At 37.8% G+C, this 26924-nt stretch overlaps 1 protein-coding gene across 4 annotated transcripts in view; it reads right to left on the bottom strand.

Annotated features, from left to right (window-relative positions):
• The window catches only part of SYT14 (synaptotagmin 14), a 71721-nt gene that overhangs the window by 27059 nt on the left and 17738 nt on the right, over positions 1-26924 (bottom strand). For 2 of the 4 annotated variants that reach the window (XM_060273030.1, XM_060273031.1), the window contains 2 exons: positions 20612-20776; positions 17551-17769 (listed from right to left, as the gene is read on the bottom strand). In XM_060273030.1, the coding sequence (XP_060129013.1) occupies positions 17551-17769; positions 20612-20776 (384 nt within the window). Of the gene's footprint in view, positions 1-17550; positions 17770-18905; positions 20555-20611; positions 20777-26924 lie in introns of those variants that run through there. The other 2 variants (XM_035111255.2, XM_060273029.1) reach the window with 2 other exon arrangements.

Genomic DNA, 26924 nt, shown 5'->3' on the forward strand with positions numbered 1-26924 from the left:
AGGGGGGAGCAGCATAAACACCACCAGAAAATAAAAATAAAAACTCTCCCTTTTTTCCTAAAAGGAAAAGGAAAGAAGTGCTGTTAAGTGTCCACCTGCCTTGTTGAAACACTTATCACAATGATATTTCAATACCGGTACAGTGGTACCTCTGGTTAAGTACTTAATTCATTCCGGAGGTCTATTCTTAACCTGAAACTGTTCCTAACCTGAGGTACCACTTTAGCTAATGGGGCCTCCTACTGCCACTGTGCCGCCGCCGCACAATTTCTGTTCTCATCCTGAAGCAAAGTTCTTAACCCGAGGTACTATTTCTGGGTTAGCGGAGTCTGTAACCTGAAGTGTCTGTAACCCAAGGTACCACTGTATTCAAGGGTGTGGTGATTTATTGCACAGCCCTAGAGGGGGCCCAGGATGCAAGAGATAAGGCAGGCTGCTGAAGAATCCAGGGAGTTTCCCCCTCCTGCTGTGAGCAGCTCCCCTCCTCTCTCAAAGAAATGAAGAGGATGCAGCAATGAGAAACAAGATGATGGAGCCTTAGGCTGCAGGGGAAGGAACCGGGGAAGAAGCTTTAGAGAGCAGTGGGAAGGCAGAGACCTTCAGTACTCACAACTGCTTCACTGGGGCAAGGGTTGCTGTGACCACTAGGACTGAGCTGTTTTGTTTCCTTGAATAAAAATAATTGTGATGCTGATTCTCAATTTAACACACCTGAGACAAAAAAAACCCCATAAATATCATCTGGTGTAACAAGTGAGACATGCAACAAAAGGTCGCACTGTGTCCTTTTCATCCCCTAACTGTTCAAAGTTAATCACATGGACAGGATATTATAAACTGTAAACTGCCCAGGAAGGACAATTAATTCCACCCCCATTTTCTGTTTTCCTTTCCAGCTGACACTCAACGTTCTGTGGCTCCTGGAAGTCACTCAGCATGTTCAGTCCTCACTGGGTTGTGGTGCATTCATGCTCGAATAAAGCCCTCTCATTTCTCAGTGGCCATTTGAGCTCCAATCCTGTTGGCATCGCTCAACAACCTGGGTTTGCCATTAGATGCAACAAGTGGCACCTGCAAAGAACATTGTAGTAATATATAATCACACTGCCATGCCTTCTTCCAGAATTTTATTAGCTGTAAGAAGCTCAAGAAAAGCAATCCATTCTTCTTTCCTCCTAATTTTTTCACTTTCCTTTAACAACTGACCCTCAGCTCAGTCTTCAGTCTTTAAGCAGGGGCATTTTTGCAAACTTTGGATTCCCTCCAAAAATGCTGCTTCTGCCTCAGTGTCTCCAATTCAGATTCTTTCCTGTTTGCACTCACACCTGAGTTTGCTATTAGACAGTGATGTTATACAAAATAAGAACTCTGAGAAACAGGTTGCACAGTTGTAACTGATGACACAGTGATGTTTTTTGTTGTCAGCCTTTTTCTCCTGCCATCATGCTAACTTACATGAATTCATACCATCAGATACCAAATCCAGGTTCGAGGCAAAAGTATGGCAAATTATACTTCAGTGAAAGCCCTAAGTTTATATTAATCCAGCTCATAAGAAATAAGTACTAGAAAAATTATAGACTACCAAAAAAAATTCAACATTCACATTTCAAGTGTGGCCTGCTAATCAAAATAAATTTTTTTTATTATTATTTTACTTCGATCCAGACCAACACGGCTACCTACCTGTAACCAAAATAAATTTGTATGTGTGTCCTTAGCACCTGAGTAGCAAGTCCAATTGGCTTAGTCCCAGGTGAGTATTTATAGAATTGCCATCTATGGGTCAACGCTAACCCTTAACAGGACTTCAACAGATATGGCTATGGTTGCACTATAAAGTATTTGTGACAAATTTCAGCATATAAATCACCCTCCCCACCTATGCACATGGATACACATTCTCTCCATCTGAGGCCTTGGGTACTAAGTCTATCCTCACTGTAATGGCTATTCATTAGCAACAGATCAATTGAATCCCCTTGGCCTTTTGACTTCATTATTTACAAATATAATTGTCCAGGAGGGGCTGTAGACAACTGATTAAATGTTGGGAGATAGTCCATTTAAAAGTAGTCAGTAGTAAGTGGTGTTCTCTCACTTTCACTTCCTGTTCTCAGGCCCAGAACCAAGACTACTGTACCTTGTAGTCTCAAACTATGTAATAAGTTCAGCTTTACATACCTCTGGCAGTATAACAAGCTCAATCAGTGTATTTCCAGTAGTGATTATGTTAGCTTACCACATGGCAAAAGGCCACAGATGGTCATCTCCCCTTGTTGTTAGCATCACCATGCTGCAGGTCATGTGTTTCCATCCTAATTCAAGTTGCTGGGAGTGATCAGCCTTCTGTTCTGAGATTCACATCTTCCAAATATGTACTCTTATTAGCTCTATTTTTAACCTGCCACTCATATAGTATACTTAAAATTCAGAGCATGTTTACATTATCCAAACAGCAGGCTAATGGAACTGCAAACCAGACAGTCATGCATAATTCAAATCAGTATCCTAAGGCTTGCAACTTCTAGTCAAAGATGCCTCTAAATTAGATAGGGTGTGACTTTAACATGAAGAAAGTGTAGCTAATTTCTTCCTTTATCTGACAAATTGATGCATTTTGCAAAGGAATGCTATTAATGTGCAACATCCATATAATAGTGCATTTGTAAACTACTGGTAGAAGGATGAACTACTACAAAATAAAATTAATCTGGAGACTGTAAAACCAAGTCAATAAACTCTAAATACTAAAAATATAAACTAACTCACAAATTGGAAATGAAAACAGGTTTCTGAAAACATTTCTATACAAGCCATGGAAAAAGGCAACATGCTGGAACTGCTGAGAAAGGACTTTGCAAAGACAAGAGGAAGATGGCCCAGAAACTATTGGATCAATCTTAGCAAGCTATTTCTGTGTCCCTGAGGGTAAATTAGACAAGATGCCATTAGCAACTGTGTCAGTGTTTCTGTTTTAAATAGTTAGCACAAGAGGGGTTTGATTTGGACCAGGACCCTGGCTAGCAAGGGGATAGGACGCAGGGCTTTAGCACTTGCTGTGGTCCCAATCTTGATCATGCCTGTTATTTCTATTGGATTTCAATTTGTGGGGGGGGGGGGTTAAAGGCTCGAGGGCTGCCTTTCCCCATATGGACTGACCCAAATCCCACATTCATCCTCTGAGGACTTCTTTGTATGCCCCCTCCACTAGAGGCCTGGAGGGTGGCAACAAGAGAACGAATCTTTTCTGCAGTGGCTCCCCTTTTGCAGAATACTCTCCACAGGGAAGTTCAGCTGTTGTCTTTATTATACACATTATACATCTTTAGGCAACAGACGAAAATGTTCCCCTTCAACCTTTTGGCTGAAATGTGTTTGTGGAAGGGGGAAGGGGTTATTGGTTTGTGGGTTTTTTTTGTTTTTGTTATGTATTTTGTGTTTTTTATATTGTAATTTTATGTTGTGAATGGCCCTGAATCTACAGATGAAGGGCAGTAAACAAATTTAACACAACAACATCCACACAATTGTTAATTACACAAATGGCATCTCACCTAGTTGAACCCTGAGTCTGAATATCTGTGAGGAAACAGGATATGAATGACAAACATGGTGTGTAAAGCCATGACACTAAGTAAATTTAGAATTAAAGTCTCAGTACTGTAACTTAATTCTAAATATGTATCTGGTCATGTAACAATAAAGCAAATGCTTCCAGATAATACTTTCTGTTCTGTTAGCAGAAAACAACCTGTTGGTTTTCAAAGCAGATGAGCAAGCTAGCTAAAGACAAAAATCAAATAATTTTGAGCTGAAGGAAGAAGGTGCTGATCCACGTTAAAAAAAAAACTGTTCTGAGAATGTACAATTCTAATGCTTCATCTACAAGTTTAATCAGGTCAAAGTAGTAGACGACAATATATATGAGCACAATCTCACAGACCAAATGTAAAGTGAGAACCCACAATACTGAAAATATGTAAAACAGATACGCGAGAAAACATATTTACATAATTACTTTGATATAGAATGAGAAAGGTCACATGATGAATTTAAAACTGCAGGCAGCCATGTAAGTCCATTGGGGTGGGGGAGTTAATCCAAGAGCAACAGTAGTGTAATACCTTCCATTACAAAATTTAGTGAGCAAGATTTTAAGTTCCTCAGAAATTATCTTTCATACTGAATTCTCTTTTCAGCAAAGAAGTGAGGAATAAGAAAAATGAATTGTTTTAGGGTCTGAGCTTCTGGGAACCAATCTTTGGATAGGGCTAATTACATGATTCCTCCCTAGGCCAATGCTGCTCTCCCCAGGTAATGTATGCATGTGAACCAAGGCACACTTATTTACCCGAGAGTAATTGGAACCTTGTTTAAGTGTTCAGTACCTGTGGGTATGAAACATATGAAAGGACCAGCAGGAACATAACTCTGCCCCCTCAAAGATGGCACCAGCCAGACTTTTCCATCCAAAGTGTGATTGGCATCAGTTTGAAGGAGTCCCCTTCTACATGCATAAGGTTTCCATCGCGTGGATGAGAACTCAGATTAAGCAGGTGGGGTAGCCCTATGTGGTGAGTTCCAATTGGCACTGAATGCCTAAATAAGGATTTCAGCAATCCTCCCAGTTTTGATCCCCTCAACCTAACTCTGTAAGTGGCAGGAAAAACTACACTCATTTATCTTCTCACACAAAAAGCCATGAACAAACTCTTAAGTTTCTGCATCTCCCCTCCTCATAAGGAGTTGGGGAATTCTCAATACATCATCAACCATGTGCTCCACATAATCCCATACATTTTAGAAGATGAAACAAAACAATGGGTGCAAGTAGAGATAGAGATAATTGGAAACATCCCCACCTCAGTGTACCCATTAAACCCCATCGCCTTGGAAGCAAACATGATATGGAGGGAAGGTTTGGTAACCTACTCCCACATAATCATCTTTGTGTTAGTTCAATTCCTGCTAAAAAGGGGGGTTGGATATCTCTACCATTACTACCAATATAGTGGTATATTTCCTCTATAGAAAGAGATATAAAGACAGATGAAGTATCAGACAGTTTCCTACGTATTGAATATCACTCAATGGAAATGTTTCTGTCTCTGATATTTTCCAAGTACATAAACTCAAGGTCATCTTAAGGACTTTATTTTCCTTTTCTTCTTAGACTTCAAGCCACAGACTGGTGGGTTGGCAGGGTAGGGGGATTGAATGAAGCAGTCCTAGCTACATACAAACTCTGTTCCGTTCTCCCAATACTGTACTGTCTTCATGCTTCTTCAATATGGCTCTCTATACCTGGTGGAGTTCCCACCCATTCTGCATCCTGCAAACTGCCTTTTCCTTCAAATCATCCTCAAAAGACTTCTACACCTACAATACGTCTTTTTCGCCACATCAAACTCCACCACCTCTTTATTATTGATTTATTTTAGCGATTTATAACCCACCCTTTAACAGTTCCCAGGGCAGCTTACATAAGTTTGTGACAATAAAACAAATTCAAACAAAAACCAAACCCATTATATGCTCATCACATGTATCATAAAGGTAAAGGGACCCCTGACTGTTGGGTCCAGTCACGGACGACTCTGAGGTTGCAGCACTCATCTCGCTTTACTGGCTGAGGGAGCCGGCGTTTGACCACAGGCAGCTTCCGGGCCATGTGGTCAGCATGACTAAGCTGCTTCTGGCGAACCAGAGCAGTGCACGAAAACGCCGTTTACCTTCCCACCGGAGCGATACCATTTTATCTACTTGCACTTTGTGCTTTCAAACTGCTAGGTTGGCAGGAGCACATGTATCATACCAAAATCTTATTTTTTGATGATTCTGTGCAAGGCAAAAAGTGTATCCAATTATTTATAAGGACAAACTTGGGTAAAAAAGAATTTTTATTTTTATGACAGGTGTAGGAAATCTGTAATCTTGAATTAGAGCTCCCACCATCTCTGGCCAAGGATCATGCTGGCTGGGGCTGATGGAAGTTGGTTTCCATCCTTATCTGGAAGGCACCAGGTCCCCATCACTACTTGGTGCATCATGCATATATTTTACATATATTTATGTAAAAGAGCTGACAATTCTGTTCTTCTTTATGATAATTACCGGTATATTAAAAGAGCAATGTTACTTTATTATGCTTATGTATGCCCATTTATATGCAAGTTTGTTGTGCTAAATGTTTGTTCTTTGTATTTTCTTATTTTTAATATGTGCAAATTTTTCAACAATGCAATTTTTAAAATTTCTTCTTATTTGAGATGCTTTGTTTGTAGCCCACACTTGTTAACCCCAAGGGGTTCTGGCGCAGAGAACAAATAAAACAATCAATTAAAACAACTGTGCATCAAAACCAAAATATTAAAACAGTAGAACCTTCTCCAAAATCGCATAATAGCACAACTAGTAAAATTAACTTCTCTGCCTATGAGGGGGAATCCTGCCCTTGGAAGCCTTCTTCCAACCTCCATAGAAAGGTTCACCATCAATACCTCCTTAGAAGACAAGGCAAAAAAGATGGCATTCTGTTGTTGCATCTTGATTAGATGTCATTTCAACACATTCTAGAATGTGGGATACTTATTTTCCATTACACTGAAACATTTTTAATGGCCACATACAGTAGGGAAAAGATAAGGGGAGGACACTCCTCCTGCTCCAACAGTGCCCTGGATCTGGCAGTTCCTGAACCTCAAATTCTCCCTTCCTCAACCGTTTATATCTGTCTGATAAAAACTGGCTACAGTAAAGCCTCTCTAGGCGGCTGCATATGCTCTACTACTGGGCTACAGTCCTTCTTTGAATAGGTACCACAACCATGGATCTTATGGTTATGGACGAGTACTGTGCCTCACAAGGCCAGCATCCATGACAAATCCAGTAAAAGTTGTGGGTGTGAAATCAGGTTTTCTAGATGTTTGGCAGCCATTCCTTCTTTAGAAGAATGTTCTTTGAGCAATTGTATACGTTAAACCACACAGACACACACCATGTTTTACTTGCAAATCCTTGCCAATAAACAACTGGGATCATGCCTCATCACTAGGGTATGCCTGATCCTGTGAACAGCTAACCCACTGCAAAACACTATAACACTAGCCGATAAACCTAAAATTATTTCTGGTATCTTAAGGATTAAACAGGCACGTGTCCTCTTCTCCTTGAATAAGTAGTATTAGGTAGCAACATGCAGAGTTAAACAGAAGTATTAACTCCAGTCGTGTTGTTCGCTTAATAGTAAATGAGAAAGGAGGGGAAATGATTTCAGACATAACCATCCTTCACCACAGAATTCATGCAAGCTGATGCAGTCTTTAATCTCCCCACAACAGCATACATTATGACAAACCGCTTGGATGCAGCACAATTCAACATGTAACTCTATCTTCAAAACCTTCAGATCAATTACAATCAATGGGATTTTTGCCAGTGACTTGGATAGAAGGTGGGTTTGCACCCACAGTGCGGTAGGAAAATTTTAATGTTCACTAACTATAAACACATTACAAACACCAGCCTTTTCCAGGAGCCTACAGTCTGTTATTGCTTTTAACTTGGCAGCTTGTAGCTGGAAGATTCTGATGCTGAATTGTTTGGAGAGAGAGAAAGGCATCTGGAAAGAAACAAGACACTAGGTTATCAAAAATGCTTCAGTTTGTTCCTTTCTGTCAGCCTACTTTATGTCATGAAAACAGCTTTTAAAAGCATTTCACATCTTCCTCTGCACTCTTTCATTTTCACTATTAAAAATAAATTCTTTTCTAACCAGGCCCACTTCTATGTTAGACTATGTAATACTGATACCTAGCAAATGTACAGCTGGAAGGGCTGTTGCTAAAAAGGCAAAGATGTTCTTAAATTGCTATTATTATTATTATTATTATTATTATTATTATTATTATTATTATTACTACCGGTATTAACATTGTTATTTCTACCACCCTTTAAAAAAAGCTAATTCAAAAAAGACTATACTAAGGGTTCATCCAGCCTTTCTTTTGTGCCACATTTCTAGGCACAGGTCTGGGCTTTAAAGCTCTGTGTCACAGCAGGGTGGAATTTTTTGTCTCGGAGCATTCAACCTGTGTTTTACTGCTGAACTGGAGCAAACAGCAAACAGGTTTTCCATGCAAAGCGTGGTGCAACAGGAAGTGTGGATGAGCACTAATGTACCCTTTGAGAAAGGCTATACAAGATATGTACTAATGATTTCCCTTAAGAATTCCAAAGGAAACTAACAAAAACATTATGTGCAAATTCACCTAAATAGTAAATTCGAGAATTTGCTTGTAAATTAGTTTGTTGAACACTTAGCTATATCTGCAGCAGCAACCTATAGTCAAGCCAGGATTATGTCTGGAACAATCATGCTTGAGAAGTACACTAGGACCTAGACAGTCACCTGATGTCTTAGATGCACTTTCTTCAAGAGATAAGTTTAGGATAAAATCCTTTATTCCTATATTAGATGCACTTGAAGCCAAATTTTAAAAAGTACCATATACAGTGATGCTGCACAATTGTTTTCCCATTCGTACTATTCTGATAGCATCTAAGCAAGAAATTCAGCAAGGTGTTGAACTGTTAATAAGAAGATAATAATAAATTTTTGTTTATATCCCGCTCTCCCCAGCCAGGGCCGGGCTCAGGGCAGCTAACACCAAATATATATTACAATAAACATAATAGTAAAAAAACCACAGTTAATTAAAATACGGCTTATAATACAGCTTAAAAATGCAGCCTCATTTTAGTAGTACCCCATAAATCAAGACCATAAAGGGAGGAAACATCAGATATTCACCTGAGCCAGCTATCCATGCTGGTCCTACATGGACCAGCAAAAAAGCCAAGGGAAAATTTTTATACCAGATCCAGGGGTCAGAGTGAGTCAAAGGCCTGGCAGAACAGCTCCATCTTGCAGGTACTGCGGAAAGATATACAGTGGTACCTTGGGTTACGAACACGATCCGTTCCGGGACGCAGTTCGTAACCCGAAATGGCCGTAAACTGAAGTGCCATTTTGCACTTTGCGCAAGCCGCGTGCGGCAAAAATACTTCCAGGTTTGCAGAGTTAGTAACCCAAGGTGTTTGTAACCCAAGGCGTTCGTAACCTGAGGTACGACTGTATAATAGTATCTTGAAATGCCATATCTGCTTAAAGGAACTGTCATTCTTGTAACATTTTAAGTTTTATATATATATATACTTCATTATTTATATAAAATGTAAAATGAGAAATAAGAGAAAAATTATAGGAAATATTACATGTTGAAACATGTTTAATCATAGCTTGATCTTCCCATACTGGTAAGTCATCTTTTTAAAGTATTCCCATTCTTAAAACAAAGAAAAAAAGATTAATATGGCCACCTAGAGGTGAAAAGAATAATCCTAAAGTAGCCCATATTTGTTTCTGAGTATTTTAAACTAATAATCATGAAACAAGTATATCATGAGCTGGTATGCCTACCAGGGAACACCAGAAAAATATCAGTACAGTGCATTGGTACAAGGTACTTTGTTTTACTAGCATAACTATTACTGTAGTTCAACCTTGTATAATGACGCAAGCTTTCTGATTGGTTTGGCCAGCTAAACTTGTAGTCTCCCCCCCCCCCACACACACACTATGGTGAAATATGAGTTTACAACACTGTGCTTTTTACAGTATTCAATGAAGTAGGAATTGACTAGTCTGCTCTTCAATACAAAGATTCCCATAATGCTAATTTAAATCAGCAGCAATGAAGTTAAAAAAATTAATATAATAATTCCTCAAAAGAACTGTATATTGTTTTGGGAAGTGTGAATTAGATAACTTGCATTCTATGTGCTGTAAGTGGGTAGTTAAATTCAATCCATCCATCCATTCATCCATCCATCGTTGGGAAGAGGCTACAAACCTATGATATGCATCTAGTTACCACACAGACCATTAAGGCATGATATTACACACCCACCCCCTTTATCTATCCATATACACACAGCCATTTGTGTGTATCATATCCATCTTGTAAAGGTAAAGGTACCCCTGACCGTTAGGTCCAGTCGCGGACAACTCTGGGGTTGCGGCGTTCATCTCGCTCTATAGGCCGAGGGAACCGACGTTTGTCCATAAACACCATCTGGGTCATGTGGCCAGCATGACTAAGCCGCTTCTGGCAAACCAGAGCAGCGCATGGAAACGCCGTTTACCTTCCTGCCGGAGCAGTACCTATTTATCTACTTCCACTTTGATGTACTGTACTTTCAAACTGCTAGGTTGGCAGGAGCTGGGACTGAGCAACGGGAGCTCACCCCGTCGCGGGATTTCGAACCACTGACCTTCTGATCGGCAAGCCCTAGGCTCTGTGGTTTAGACCACAGCGCCACCCGCATCCCACTATCCATCTTGTATTATAATGTATATTTTTTGTATTATGCACACATCTGTTCCTAATGAAATTATCCTAGGGGTGGTAACTCTATTTCTATCAAAGGAATATTTTTTTCTTCATACAGTATATGTATGTGCCAAATGTTAAGTCACTGAATGGCAGTGATTGGTGTGTAAAATACGTTTCAGATGGAAAGTGCTCCATAAAATTTCATTCCTTCACATCCATTATTTAGCAGATATCCTTAGGAAAGGACAAAACTCAGTGGCAGAGCACACACTTTGCATGCAAAATTTTAAAAAACCAAAAACAATATCCCTAGGTACCCCAATATAAAATACAGAAATGTTCAACCCCTGAGGTTTAGAGAAAATCCCGGTGAGCTTGCTGTAGCAGCCATGAGGTTAGGCTACTCAGCTTGTAGAAGATAAGCTCAATAATATAGTGAAAAAATCCAGATCTGTTTTCAGGGTAGGCATTCATTTCACAGCAGTCAATCTTTATCTTTAGTTGGGGTTTGTTGGACACTTTTGTTTCCTGCACCAGTTTTCCAAAGCATGCAAGTTACCCCAGCAGAGACAGATCACAATAAACCTTTATGCACTACTACATATCAGTTATGGTTATACTGACCTTGCATGGGAGTTGAAGCAGAAGCTATAGGTAGCAGTGTATCCTAAAGAGTTCATCTCTAGGCTGTATGACAGAGCAGTGGAGTCTAGGGTGGGAATAGAAAACCTCTGGCCTTCCAGATGTTGGACTCCAGTTGCCATTGTCAGGGATGAAGGAACGTGTAGTAGAATCTGGTGACTGAAGTTGAGTGTGTTTCTCCCTATCTAAGAGGCAATGAGCACCACACAAGGACTAGCGTACTCCTTCCTCCAAAGCTGTGATTCTGCCAGTGGGTCAGATCCTATCAATCATGTTAATATTGATGCAGTTAAGAAAATATTCCTTTCATTCCTCAAGGTGACTTCAAACAATTCAATGTGGTTTAGGTAGAATTTTTATAGGTGTAAAACTATATATATAGACTCGCAATGAATAACGACCTTCCTAATTCTTTCTATTAGCTAAAAATACTATTTAAATAACTAATAAGTACTATTTTTCAGGGAGTCTTCTCTTCTCATGAGGTGGACAAAGTATTGGAGCTTCAGCTTCAGGATCTGTCCTTCCAGTGAGCACTCAGGGCTGATTTCCTTCAGAATGGATAGGTTTGATCTTCTTGCAGTCCATGGGACTCTCAAGAGTCTCCTCCAGCACCATAATTCAAACGCATCAATTCTTCGGCAATCAGCCTTCTTTATGGTCCAGCTCTCACTTCCATACATCACTACTGGGAAAACTGATGCTGGGAAAGATGGAGGGCACAAGGAGAAGGGAACGACAGAGGATGAGATGGTTGGACAGTGTTCTCGAAGCTACGAACATGAGTTTGACCAAACTGCGGCAGTAGAAGACAGGCGTGCCTGGCATGCTATGGTCCATGGGGTCATGGAGAGTCGGACAAGACTAAACGACTAAACAACAAGTACTATTTTGGGATATGAAAACCTACTACCGTATATATTTTGAAAGATGGCTTTTCCGTTTCTACGGCCAACTCGTGAGATAGGGCCTACTGTTGCCAAACTTGGGACAAGGGTTTCTGAGACTGGGGCACTGGTTTTCATTGGTGTTGGGCATCCAGCCACCATTTTGAATCAAGATGCTGATCTGAAATGTGACTTTGGTGTGACTTCATCCAGTTTTTGGTGTGATGGGTACAACTATGCTGATTTCATACTCAGCCAAGGTGGAAATGGCAGTTTTCATCAACACTGGGATGCCGGATGCCAATGGGACATTGTGCATATGGAGACATCAATCATTTCACAAATGGAATATTGATTGGTGGGCAAAGACTCACACCATCTATACAACATTGTATCCTTTTAAATACTTTTAAGACAATCAAATCTGCTTTTCACCCTCCATTGACTCATGAAACCTTATGGAGAGACACTTTAATTTGATTGCCTTTCTTGGAACATCTAAAACTACAACCAGCATCGACTATTCCCACCCCCACCCCTGTACAAATACTAAGCTCTGTTTTCTTTGTATGGGTATGTTTGTTACTTGAAATTAAAAAACAATTTTAAAAATAATAAACTGATACAAAAAAGTAGAAGTCTGATGTTCCTGACAGAAAGTAGTATGAAATGTCAAAATAAGAGCAGGCAGGGCTGTGAACTGCTGCTGCCCCATGTAATAGCAGATGTGAATTCAATTTGCCACATCTTGTCTTATGCAAGCATATCCCCTTTATTTCTGTTTTTCTTTTTACATTCTGGAGAATCCTTTGAGGAGATCCTTTACTTAGCCTCAGAGTTTCAGGCTCAATGATCCAAATCAATATCCTTGCCCAAGGGAGTAATTTATTTATTTCTCATCCAGCACCATTCTTAAGTACATTTCTTGGTAAACAAGAAAAATAGTTCTCTATTATTTTATATGTGTGTTTTATATAAAGTTACACAGATTGTTATCTATTTAAAACTTCCATATTAAGGTTGCAGTGATATTTTTCTAAAGCCCAAAAAATAAACATATGTTTCAATATAATTTATGTTGAAGGTTTAAAATGTCCCTTGATGTCCATCACTTCTAACCTGAGATAGAAACTTTTTAAAAAAGTTCTTTTAAAGTTATACAGGCTGGTAGTGCTTGTTAGCCTCCTTTATGGCCTGCTGCTTCCTGCTTTCTCAGCCACTATAATCCTATGCTGCGCAGATTTTTCTCCACCACGAATCTGATGCAACTGTGAACGTCCTTCATTATGTTTTCCTGCATTCAAAGTAAATTTATTTGTGATATTGTAGTAATATTTCAAAAGTTTCTTAAACAAAAATAATTTAGAAATAGCCTAAATATGTTCATACATTTTAGGAGAATGTGTACTCTAGTATAAGAGTCAGTACTAACAATACCCTGACAGACAACTTGTGTTTAAATGGTCCACGTACTTCAGCACTGTTAACATTAAACCTGCAAAGTCATGTAAGATCACAACTCCTTTTTTGTTTTGACTGAAATGCTGAGATCACATGTGAGTTCAGCTTTCTGAAGTTACATTGCACTAGCAATAGACTGCTAGTGTGAGCCAATTTTTAGGGCAAACTAATCAAGAGGTATGTTGCTAGAACCATAAAGAATGGGGAAGATAACAGGGATGAGAAACTCATGACCCTCCAGATGTTATGCTATGTTGCAACTCCCATCACCCCTGTCATTTGGCTATGCAGGCTGGGACTGGTGGGAGTTGGGAGTACACAAAATATCGGGAGGCCACAGGTTCCCCTTCCCTGTCCTAGAGAGTCAACTCCATTTCTATTAGCAAAAGTTGTCTTACTTGGTCACCTAGAGCAGGTGTCTTCAAACCTTTCAGACTAAGGATCAACTTTTAACCCAAACATGCTTTGAGGACCCATTTCTTAATATTTTCTTAATCTTTTACCATATATTTATATGGTGGTAGTACTCCTGTTGCGACCCACTTTGAATCAGGCTGCAACCCATTAGGCTGCACCCTAACAGATGAAGACCTAAGACAATTCTGACTCACTCCTATTGAGAAAGTGACTGGCTATTTACAAGCCTAGTGCTGTGTTGCTTGCAGTAACACAAATGTAAATCTTAATTTACTCTACCTGACTAACAAATACTCAGAGTAAACCTACTGAAATGAATGACACATTAGTCATTATGAAATCAGTCCATTGGTTTCAGTGTCTACTTGGAGTATGACTTAGTCGGATACAATCGTATGACTTATATAACTACATAAGAGTTGAATCAGAAATGTTTTCATTCAGTACATTTAATACTACAGAAGAAAGATCAGAGTGGTGGATTGTCAGAAGAAGGGCATGGCAGGTTGTACTGTCCCCCTGAGCCACACTATGATTATATTATTTTAGAGAGTTTCCTGTACTCTGCCTTACACAAGTTTTCCTGTACTCTGCCTTACACAATCTAATGTGCAAATATATCAATAGCTCTATAAAGAACAACAAATCCCTCCCACTCACATTTGCTAGACACAAAGCCTGCTGGTCGTAATTACATCAGGCTTGCATGGTTCACGTCCAGTTTTTGCAATAGTTAAGCATCTGGTAAGCATAGAATCTTATGCAGATGAGAAGGATAGGTGATAGTCATTTGCATATCAATGACTTCTAACTGCAAATTGCCATATATTTCAATACAGCCTCTATATCATGGGTAGGCGAATAAAGGCCCAGGGGCCGGATCCAGCCCAATCACCTTCTAAATCTGGCCCGCAGACGGTCCGGGAATCAGTGTGTTTCTACATGAGTAGAATGTGTCCTTTCCACCTCTGGGTTATTTGTGAGGCATAGGAATTTGTTCATTCCCCCCCCCCCCCAATATAGTCTGGCCCCCCACAAGGTCTGAGGGACAGTGGACCAGCCCCCTGCTAAAATGGTTTAGGCAAGTGTGAGGAGAAGAGGAAATACTATGAAACCTTATGAGAACTTCACATGAAGCCAGAGAGGTAATGAGTAAGCATTCATCCTTGCTCTTCCAGGAATGGACAGATCAGATCAGCAATGTCCTATTTCACTGTCTTATGAAAAATTGTAAGGATTCCAGCCATAGCACCAAAACTCCATCATGTCAAAATCTGCTAAAGTTCTAATAGGATCAATGATAGTCACAACATCATTAGAGCATGCTAGGAACTTGACTTATGTAGAAGTCACTGATCTACCTAAAAGTGAGGCTACATCAAAGGGAGATGAGGGAAGCAGTGTCACCATCAGTCTGTAGAGAAATAACCAGGCTCCTCCCCCAATCAACTGTCAATGGGCAGCAGCCATTACATCAGGTAACAGCAGAAAGAAGCAAGTCACTCCATTGGCTTGGCTGAGAGACCAGCAACTTTGGATCCCTCTTTTCCTTGAACTCTTTGTAATTAAACATTAGTGCCTGGATTTGCTCCCCCCACCCTTCTATCTCAATCTATTTTTTATTGTATCATTTAGACTGGGAGCCTGAGGACATGGACTGTATTGTTACCTATAAGAACGTAAGACTAGGATGCTGATCATTTCCCAAAGACTCCTTTCAAACTGACTGAAGACTTGTCACTATTTTACTATGAGGAAAAATAAGCCTAAACTTATTTGCCACTTTAGAAAGGGAAGAAGTAATGCCTGCCCCAAAGGGTCGCAAAACACTTAAGTTACCTTAAGAAAAAGCAGAAGGAGCTATCTCAAAGGTGGAAAGAAAAATCATTTCGTTAACATCACCCAAAAATCTTCTAATTTTTGGCAAGGCCAAAATTGGTAAGACACTTTGTTAGGGAAATGTGGATTTACAAAAAATCTTATGAAAACACTTCATTAATTAGTAGTTGACACAATATGCCCTCATGAAGCAGGAAATATTAATTAATATAAGAAAAAAACCTTTTGGATCAGCCAATGACCCATCTGATCCATCCTGTTCTCACAGTGGCCAAACCAGATGCCTATGGGAAGCCTGTAAGGAACACCTGAGCACAACCACACTATTCCTACTTGTGATTCTCAGCAACTAGCAGTCAAATATATACTTCATCCAACAGTGGATGTACAACATTATTGGTTGAGAAGCTGAGACTTTCAGATGAAAGAGAAAATAACAGATTATTCAAATAAATTTATCCCCTACTTTTATTATCTCAGAGACAGATTCTATCTCCCTTTTAACTAGTCCCCAATCCAAAATTATATGTCTGTTGTTGATGATAAATCACTTGATGATGATTTCCTGACCCAAACTCTGAGCACACACCAGAATTCCACTACCTTATTAGAAGTCATCTAAGACAGAAAAGATAAGCGTCACACATGGTATGGTACCTTAGAAACTCTTGAAATTCCCTTAGACATTACAGTATGGTAATGATGATGATTACATTTATGAATAATCTTCCAAGGCGATTTACAGACAGTATTATGTGTTTCTTCCTAATTTACCCAACTAACTTTTTTCTGTCTCAGAATAGGTCCTTAAATAAACTGACACATATATGTAAAACTCTAAATAAATTCTGCTATAGTTACACAACTAAACCAGATCATCACCAGAGTTCTCAAAACGTGAGTTTTCTATCATCCAGCTGGTATAGAAGTCTCAGAGGATGTATAATCTGGTATCCCAGTAAGAATATAATAGGGCTAGAACATGTACCTTTAGCTCACAACAACAGTGATTTCTTAACAATCTCATTTATAAAGAGTCAGTACAAACCAGGGTGACCAGATGAAAAAGAGGAGTGCACCTTTAACACCTGCATAGAAGAGGTAAATTTGGGATGGTGTTGTTTGTATGACAAGTAACACATGTTGAAAACACCTCTTTTACATAGCTACTAAAGATGCAGTAAAGGTAAAAGGACCCCTGACCATTAGGTCCAGTCGTGACCGACTCTGGGATTGCAGCGCTCATCTTGCATTATGGGCCGAGGGAGCCGGTGTACAGCTTCCAGGTCATGTGGCCAGCATGACAAAGCTGCTTCTGGCGAACCAGAGCAGCGCACAGAAACGCCGTTTACCTTCCTGCTGTAGCTATTTATCTATTTGCACTTTGATGCGCTTTCAAACTGCTGGGTTGGCAGGAGCTGGGACCGAGCAATGGGAGCTCACCCCGTCGCGGGGATTCGAACCGCCGACCTTCTGATCGGCAAGCCCTAGGCTCTGTGGTTTAACCCACAGTGCCACCCACGTCCCGCATTAAAGGTGCAGAGCCCTGTCTTTTTCATCTAGTCACCCTGAAACCACCATATACCAAAGGCAATTTATTATCAGGAAATGTTTACAAACTTTTCTGTACATAACAATAAATTGTAAACTTCTATGCTTTTCGTTAAACATTTCCTATATGAATATAGGGAAAATGCTTGGAAAGCACAAATATTCAGAAGGTAAAAGATCAATAAAATAAATCCAGTCTTTCCCCCTAAATCCCTAACTATTTAAGTCAGGGTTTTAGATTTTACTGGCACCTTTACTGTTAATATCTTGCAACCGCTGTATCTTTATCCTATAGTGCTTTTTGATGAATGTGAAATAAGATGAAGTAAAAACTATTGTAAATAATGTCATACCTTCATCTATTGAGGCTTCACTACTGTACCCATCATACTCTGCAGACAGAGGGCTATATTTTTGTCTGGTTTCCCAAATATAGTTTTTCTGTTGTCTGTTATCGCCTGCTGGTGGCCTTGAACTTTGTGTTCTGGATAAGGCTTCGTGATATTTACCCAGTGCCTCATCTTCACTTTCAGATGATGAACCATGCTGATCTTTATTTATGTATGAGTTGTCTATTTTGGAAAAAAAGGAGGGGGGAATGATAACAGATGGCACCACAAAGGAGAGTGCTAAAATTATAATGGGTAAACATTTAACTGTTAATACATTTTTTTCCTAAACAGAAGGTAATATAGTTCACATTTTAACCAAGTTTAGGCAAGAGCTCAAACTTCACAATAAATGTATTATCATTAACATTATTTTTTGTTTCTGTTATTCCTGGAAATATTTATTTTAGTCTGAAATATTCAGGCTTTTAAAGGGATGAACCAAGGTTGTTTCCTAAATACATGCCTTTTTCTGCAGCCCATGGGGAAGATTCCCCCCTCCCCATGCATTTCATTTTGTTTTGTCTTCCCTCTTTGCCCTATCACCCTTAGTGGATTCAGAAAGCTCTTCTGTAACTTGATATAGGGGTTTATCTTTCTTGTTGGATAGATACATTTATTTTCATGTATAACTGCAAAGTTTGCGATACCTTCATGGCTTCGCTAGCAATCGCTTTAAATGTTTGTTTTCCTTCAATTATTAGAGGTATGACATAGACTATTTTATAATTTATGCATTGACTGATTTTAGAGGAAAAAATATTTTTGATAATATTATATATATATGACTTGTTGCATTACCACTTCATGATTTGTATGTTAGTTTTCTCTCTTTTAGTATTACTCCTCATGAAAAGCTATATGTAGTTTATAATATGTTAAGTTCCCAGATAGTATTTCTTATAATAAAACGACCTCTGCACACTATGTCCTGATGCACTAAGTAAACAAACGCGTATAAATATAGAATTCAAGAATCATGTACAAAATATTCTTGTTATCCAGTGAATCCGTTGAAAGATCTAGCAAAATTTAAGGGAACAGAAATATTTTTTAAAAAATAGTTGATTAATCACTATTCAAAAGTTAGTAGCATTAATCAGGAAAGAAAATATGTAACCAGTTTTCAAGGAGTGTGAATAAAATTAGATAAAGCAAACTTCAGAGAAAATAATATACATATCAGAATGAGTTTCTACTAAGGAGACTGTTTTAAAGATCATTATGAATAAAATCTAAAAAAACAGTTGGGAAAAGAAGTATGTAGTAAAAGATCCAGGAAAGGCCACATGGATAAAGTATGATATAAGACACCTCACCTTTTTCTGGCTTCTTCTTACTACTCACTTCTTTTGAGAAACATTCTGATTGTTTAGCCTTTTCCTTTTTACTTTCTTTTGAAAGAATAGATGGTGCATTTTCTTCCTGCTTTGTTACAGACTGTCTGTGGCCATCAGAAAATGGTTTGCATTTCTTTTCTTTTACTTCCTGAACCCCATGAGCTTTTTTAGACTTTAACTTTTGTAATTTTGGAGTTTGCTCTTCATTTTTTTCTGAATTCCTGGAAGCAAAACTGTGCACTTCTTTGGTGTTTTTGAAGTCAAGTCCTGGTGACCTTTGTTTTGCTTTTTTATGCAATGGGCCCTCATTTTGTTCTACTGCGGCATGCAATTCTTGATTTAGTTCTTTATTAAGGGACTCATCTGGTCTATATGTATTGCAGTTCTGCCTAATATCTTTTGGAAAGGTAACGTTTTTCAAGTCTTCTTTCTCTTTATTTTCCTCTTTATCTACTACAGATTTATCTTCTTGTGCGGTAGCAGTATCATCTGTCCGAAGGCTGTGGATCATACTTGTTACCTGTTCTGTAACTGAGTCAGCTACTGTATAGCTGACATCTCCAACAGCACTGGTTAGATCATCTACAGCATTACTGAGTGTGTCAACCAGAGAAGACATAGAAGGAAGGCTCAGATTTTGTTGAAAACTTTTAAAAAATGCCATGTTTTGATTGTTAGTACATTATTGTAGTGGAAGAGCTACTACTGCTTTGAGAATATGCTATTCCTCAAATGCATTGCTATTGTATTTTTTAAAAAAGTATCCTAAATCCTATCCTTTAAATTGTGGAGTCTGCAGATTAGTCATTCTCTAAATTCTGTTACCTGAAAAGCAATAAATAGGAGCAAGTGTTTCCTACGACATGAAGTCAAAATCAATTGATAAAAATCAATTATGTTTTTTATGTTGTGTTGTATGTTGTGTTGTATAACCAGACATTTTAAATATGATATGTAAATTGTAGAATGTACTCTACACCTGCAAAGAAAAAGTTTAAACGTATTTAAAAGACAGATATACTGTATTGTTTCAAAACACTAGCATATACCCCGCATTGAATCAGTTATTAAGAAACCATAAAACATAATTTTTAACATTGCACTACATTCTTAACATTGTATTCACCCAGACCACAATAATTCTGTACCCATGGGCAACAGTCTGTACGAATATAAGCATACAACCCCAGTAAAATCAACAAGTTTATGCAGTCTAAACTCTATGTTGAACTGTGGTCATGGAATATAACTCAGTTCAAATATGATTATTGTGTGTTTTCCCTCTAACTTTGAATGAATGATACACTGCAAATAAGAGGTTCGTCCTACCACTTTTGAGATTCAGAAACATCTAAGATTTTGTCCCTCATAATTGAGAAAATATGGTTTCCTGGTATATAAAAGCTATCATCTAATTATTCTTATTAAGCATATTTGGGAAATATAAAACCATTTGTTTCTTTCCAATATCTAAAATGTCAACCCCTTACACAAGATTCAACAGACCCCAAAGCCATTAAATTTTGACTAAGCACTACAGATGGATTAGTAAAAGTATTCTGGACTATATAAGATATGTATTTTATTCAAGTCAAACTTTTATGCCTATATAACATTATTCATATGATATTACACCAGGGGTTTGCTGTCTTTCAAAGCCATAGACCATAGAATTTGATACTTACAAAGTTTGTCCTGTGAATTTTTTCTGGCATTGTATCGTGAATTGAGGTCTGGGAAACCTCCAATATTCTCAAAACACATCTTCTTGTTAATATATAGAAAAAGAATCAACAACAGGATAATAAACACTCCAACTGCTGACAGAAATCCAACTGCCTCAGGAGATACTAGAAAAAACACAAACAATGACCAGACTGGAAAGCCAACACATTTCATTAAACTAGATTGTTAGTAAATCACACCCCAGACCCAAACTTCCATGCAAGCACATAATAGGGGGAAGATGAAACAAGAGACCTTGTTTCATATTCCCCTTCAGTCAAGTGGTTACATGGGCACACTGCCTTTTCAGTGGTGGTAACAAGTATGTGGAACTCCATACCCAGGGGAGTTGCTTTGCTTCTTTTTTGTTAGTTTTTGGGCATTAGGCCAAGATGGTTTTATTTTAGGCTCAACAGAGTTCATAGAATAGAATTCAACTGCTGGTACTGTACTGTACTTTGAATGCTTTTATTTAACTCTTTTACCTTGTTTCATTTATTTGGTCTTTAGGTTATTTACTAACATTTATTATATTATCATATTGTTTATATATTTGCCTTGTAGAGTTAAAAGAATAAAATAAAAACCTTTAATAAATAAATATTAATTGCCATCATTTTCATTACAATATAATTTTTCAGCCTACTTTCTTTCTTTTCTTTTTTTTAAAAGAGTTTTTATTGATAATTTAAACAAATACAACAATAAAAACAAAAACATAACAAAACAATTCAGCACACTATCAGATACAAAAAATCCCCCACCCCCACCCTGAGTCCTACCCCTACCCCTATCCCTGTTCCTTCACAACCTAACTTAGACTTATCCATACTATACTTGTTTCCGGTCACACACGTTGTTACACGGTAAGTACTTAATTTCTATAACTACTAAATTCACAAGAAAATTATGATTATTACAATGTCAATAACATTCATATAGCTAATTTACTCTCTTTTTATTTCTAGAGTCCTGCTACATCAGAGAGGAGAGACGATTTATCTATATAAGTGCTCAGATAAGCGGTAAGTGACTCCCATTTCCCTACGTTGTCCTCCAGATTTGTTTCTTTCAATATTTCGTGTTTTCTTGCCAAGTTATAATATAAAATTAATTTTTCTAACCATTCCTCCTTTCTCGGGATTTCTTGTGATTTCCATGCTCTTGCGACTAGTAATCTTGCTGAGGCAGTCGCATAGCTCACTACACATCTATCTTTAGATTTTATATCCTCTCCCAGCATTCCTAATAGGAAGATTTCTGGTTGTTTTCTAAAAGAATATTTCAGAATTTTTTTCAACTCATTATAAACTAATTCCCAAAATTCCTTGATACGATCACAATTCCACCAAACATGAATATATGTGCCTATTTCTTTGCAACATCTCCAGCAGATATTATTGGCACTAGGGTACATTTTAGCTAGTTTGGCCGGCGTTAAATGCCATTGATTTTGCATTTTAAATAAATTCTCTAACAAATCGTAATTTGGAGTAAATTTCGAATCTCTTTTCCATAATTGTTCCCATTTCTGTAAATTAATTATTTTACCCAAATCCTGGCTCCATTTGATCATATAATTTTTTGTTAGCTCCTCCTCTGTTTCCCATTTTAGCAATAATTGATACAAATTGGATATATATTTACCTTCATTATCGATTAAAATTTCTTCCAATTTTGATTTATCTTTTTCAAATCCCACATTTTTGTCTAATTGAAATCTCTGATTGATTTGGAAGTAATCTAGCCACGTATTTAGATAACTTTTGATTTCTGCATATTCTTTTAGTTTCAATACTCCTTTTTCTTCCAGGAGTACTCGATATGTAGGCCAAATGCCCTCCATATTACGCCTCCTCACTGCCAATAACTCAGCAGGGGAGAGCCACCAGGGGGTTTTTGCTTCAAAGAATCTCCTATATTTTATCCAAACTTTGAATAGTGATTTCCTAATTATATTAAACATGAAAATATTTCTCTTGTCTACTCTATCTTTCATCATATAATGATGCCAGCCAAATCCTAGCCCATCACCTTCTAGATCTAATAAATCAAAATTCCTTAACTCTATCCATTCTTTGATCCAAACTAGTGCCGCTGAATCGTGATAGATTTCCAAATCTGGGAGGCCATATCCCCCTCTTTCCTTGTGGTCAATTAATATCTTATATTTTATCCGGGGTTTTTTCCCGTTCCATATAAATTCTGCTATGTCTCTCTTCCAGTCTTTAAAGCATTTCTCCGTTCCCAACAATGGGAGATTTTGGAAAAGAAAGTTCATCTTGGGAACCACACACATCTTAATAGCTGATATCCTACCCATAAATGATAATTTTAATTTCCTCCATACTTCAAATTTCTTTCTAATTTGTTTCCAAATTTCCAAATAATTGTCCTGGATTAAGTCAATTGATTTAGTTGATATCTCTATTCCTAAATATCTCATTTTCTTACTAATTTTGAGATTTGTATTCTCTTGTAACACTTTTTCTTCTTTTTTCTCGAGGTTTTTAACTAATATTTTTGTCTTATTATAATTTATTTTTAGGCCGGCCAATTCCCCATATTCTTCTATTGTCTGGATGGCACTGGGAATACTTGTAATTGGGTCTTCTGAGGTTATTATGATATCGTCGGCAAAGGCCTTTACTTTATGTCTTTTATTACCGACCACAATCCCTTTGATTTCTTCCTTTTTCCTTATTGTGTTTAATAATATTTAAATATTAATATTTTAATAATAATATACTTTCAATCAGGTCATCAATCACAGATCTACTGTCAAGACCAATGTGTGTATATATCCCCATCCTGACAACTGTGCAATCTATGAGGCATTGGCTGGAAATGACAGCAATTTTATGTCTACTTTTATGAATTGTGTTTACTTTTATATTTCATAAAAGCAATGTGACCCATTAATGAACATAATGTTTAAATCAAAGTTTAAAATCACATCATTTTGGATTATAACCAGGAAATTTTTCTTAATTTTTTATTTTATTTTATTTTTGCTGCAAATAAAGTTACCACACATGGAGATCTATGTGGAACCTGTCATTGTGAATGAATTCAACACATGCTTTCTCATATCCACTACAGATATACAGTATAGTAAAATCTTTGACTTGGTCAGGTAACAAATTGACAGCCAGTGCATGTTTAATGTGTTGATTTGGATCCCACACCTGTCAGTAATCTGGACCTGGTTTTGAAGCCACTGCTTTCTCACTCCAGCTTCCTCTTCTCTTTGCTTGCCTCCAGATTGACTAGTGGCCATCCAACACCCTCGAAAGTTCTAACATTTAGTCTTCCAAGGGTCTAGACACACAATTCTAATTTTATTGTATGAAGTTCTATTAAGGATTAGTGCTTGTCGTACACAACAACCACTACAGAGGGATTTGCATGCATTTTTGTATGTCACAAGTCTGTGACTGCAAGAGACTGTGAATCTGGGGCGGCCACACCAACTTGAGTGACTTACACATTCACTTTAGCTATGCCTGCCAGTGGCATGCAACCCTGTTTTCATCTCTAAATTGTTAACAATGCCTTGCTTTAGGTGCTGCATCAAATTTATGAAAACTACTTGCTGTTTCAATTGGCTTTTTATCAAGTTGTGGCTAATGGCTTCAAGCATGCAGGTGTTTCATTTGCCCCCATTTTCTCTGACTATAATGCCACAGCACAGAAACAATCAATTAAAACAACAACATCTTCACGTGAACAGCATTGAAAGATCACAGAACAATTGAATTCAAACCCTTTTATTGTAAAAGGGTACATATTTCATAATCTTTGGAGTCTGTTAAAACCCAAATGCATAAAATAGTTATTAGGGTTTTTAAAAAGTAAAAGTAAAAAGGTGATTAACTACATATTCTTGAATTTTTTACTAGCCCCATTTTATTGCAGAGGTTACTCCTGCCTGTACAGTTCTTCTGCAAGGGCACTGTCCCAATAGGATAAAACTTTTTTCAAACATAGAGTATACCAGTAGCTGGTTTGCTTATTAGCTTAATGTTAAATTTAGTGTTTAATGTGATAATATCAATTATAGATCTAAGGTCATTTTCTGAGGTTAAGAGAATACAGCAATTAATACCTTATGAAAGAATGATACTTTAGCTTCAGCTAGACTAATTAATTATTCATCTACCTTAACACCAAATGCAAGTATTTGGAATTATCTATCTTGTATCAATTTGCATACATGAACCCATCTTTAGAACTATAAGCAGCCTAATTTTATCACATGTGAAAAAGACATGACTATTCTGATAGTTTTCTTAAACCTGTAACCAGTATTTCTATAACCCCATGAGGGATTATGTACAGTACAGTATCCCTTGCTGTTTGCATTCCATTGTGTAACATTAAGCATTTAAATCTCTTAAATGAACTATTAAGCACAGGTAGGTAGCCGTGTTGGTCTGCCGTAGTCGAAACAAAGTAAAAAAATTCCTTCCAGTAGCACCTTAGAGACCAACTAAGTTTGTCATTGGTATGAGCTTTCGTGTGCATGCACACTTCTTCAGACACTGAACAAGTGTGCATGCACATGAAAGCTCATACCAATGACAAACTTATAACCACAATTATTTTATGGACAGAAAGTAACAATAACTCTCATAAAATTTAATTCAACAAAATTATGCAGAGGATGCACTCCATTAAAAACACTGCTAAAGTTATACTGTATCCTAATTAATGACCCACAATAATATTAATTGCTTCCTGAAAATTATTACAACTTTCAAAATACAACAGATTTTGTAAAGACTATCTTAGAACTGCTTTTATGAGGTTGAACAGTTTTATTCAACATAGCAGATGTACAATGACAAAAAGAATGTAAGTTCTATCAAATGAACTAAAGTAATTCAAGGAACATTATTATATTTCAATCACAGAATAACAGGTGAAAAAAATTCAATGAAATCAATTATCATAATGCACTGTCAATACTAGCAATGAATTCAAAGGTTATAAAGAATGCTAACAAAATTAGTATTTGGCAACTTACCATGAATTAAATTTCATTATATTAGGACTTTAGTTTTCTATGCCACACAAATCAACATATGTTGTATATTTAAATTTGTTTTATCTCTTTCCAAAAGAAATTTCAAACATATTGGAAAAGTATTTTTTTTGAAGAGTAGCAGTATCAAGAGCATTAAACCAAAACAAATACCTTTAATTTTAAGAAAGGATAATCGCTTTAAAATAGCATTTATAAACTTCTTTTTTTACTTACATAAAGTGTTGACTGTTCAATTGCTCCAATAGTGTGTGAAACTATATATTTATCTTACTGCATGTCAAGACAGTTTAATTATTAATGTGGTCAATGCAATAGTATCTGCCTTGTGTACAAGCCAAACTGGTACTTGATCTGAAACCCCAGGATGGTCAATGAACATGCTCTTATTTTTAAAAACACAATTCAATGGGTTGTATTCACAGTAGCACTAAGGGGAATGTTCTATGAGAGCAGGGATTTCTCCTTGCACAAGGGAATGTTCACCTTCTCTCTTCTCACTTGTGTGTTCCCTAAATCTGTTTTGGGGGTTAGCCCAGCACTCGAGAGCAGATTTGGGGATGGCATGGGATGTAAGGAGGAGTTAAGTCCCTTTGCACAAGACAAGATACTCTTTATTGTCATTATCCCCTTGCGGGAACAACGAAATTACTCAAATGCAACTCATTCTATTTGTGGAATTATTTAGTTGAATACTGCTTAGTATTAAAAGTTATGCTATTTTTACAGTGATAAGGTATCAAATACAGTATTGGTATTTAATTTATATAATAATTAATTCACTATAACTAAATCACTTCATTTCTTTCACAATAGTATAGAATTTTAAAAGTTTAAAATAGGCATATAACAAATAGGCATATAACAAATAGGCATACAGTACTAAAAAGTTCATATTTTAGCTCAGGGGTCCCCAGACTTACCGCGCAGTGGGCTGGAGGGCAGGGGAGTGCGCGCGCAGCGGGCCAGAGGGTGGGGGAGTGCGCGCCCGTGCGCATGCGCACACGCACACGGGCGGGGAAAAATCGCCGAAAATGACCTCTTCCGGGTCGGGAGAGGCCCATACGCATGCGCACAAAGGATTTTCGGCGATTTTTTGCCGATTTTTAAGATCGTCGCCGCGCCGCGCGCCGTAAGAGCATGCGGCGGCAGCGGGCGGCGGGGGTCGTCGCGGGCCGGATTGGGAGGCCGATTGGGCCGCATCCGGCCCGGGGGCCGTAGTTTGG

The sequence above is a fragment of the Zootoca vivipara genome, chromosome 3 (genome assembly GCF_963506605.1).
Source record: "Zootoca vivipara chromosome 3, rZooViv1.1, whole genome shotgun sequence".
Taxonomy (NCBI): Eukaryota; Metazoa; Chordata; class Lepidosauria; order Squamata; family Lacertidae; genus Zootoca; species Zootoca vivipara.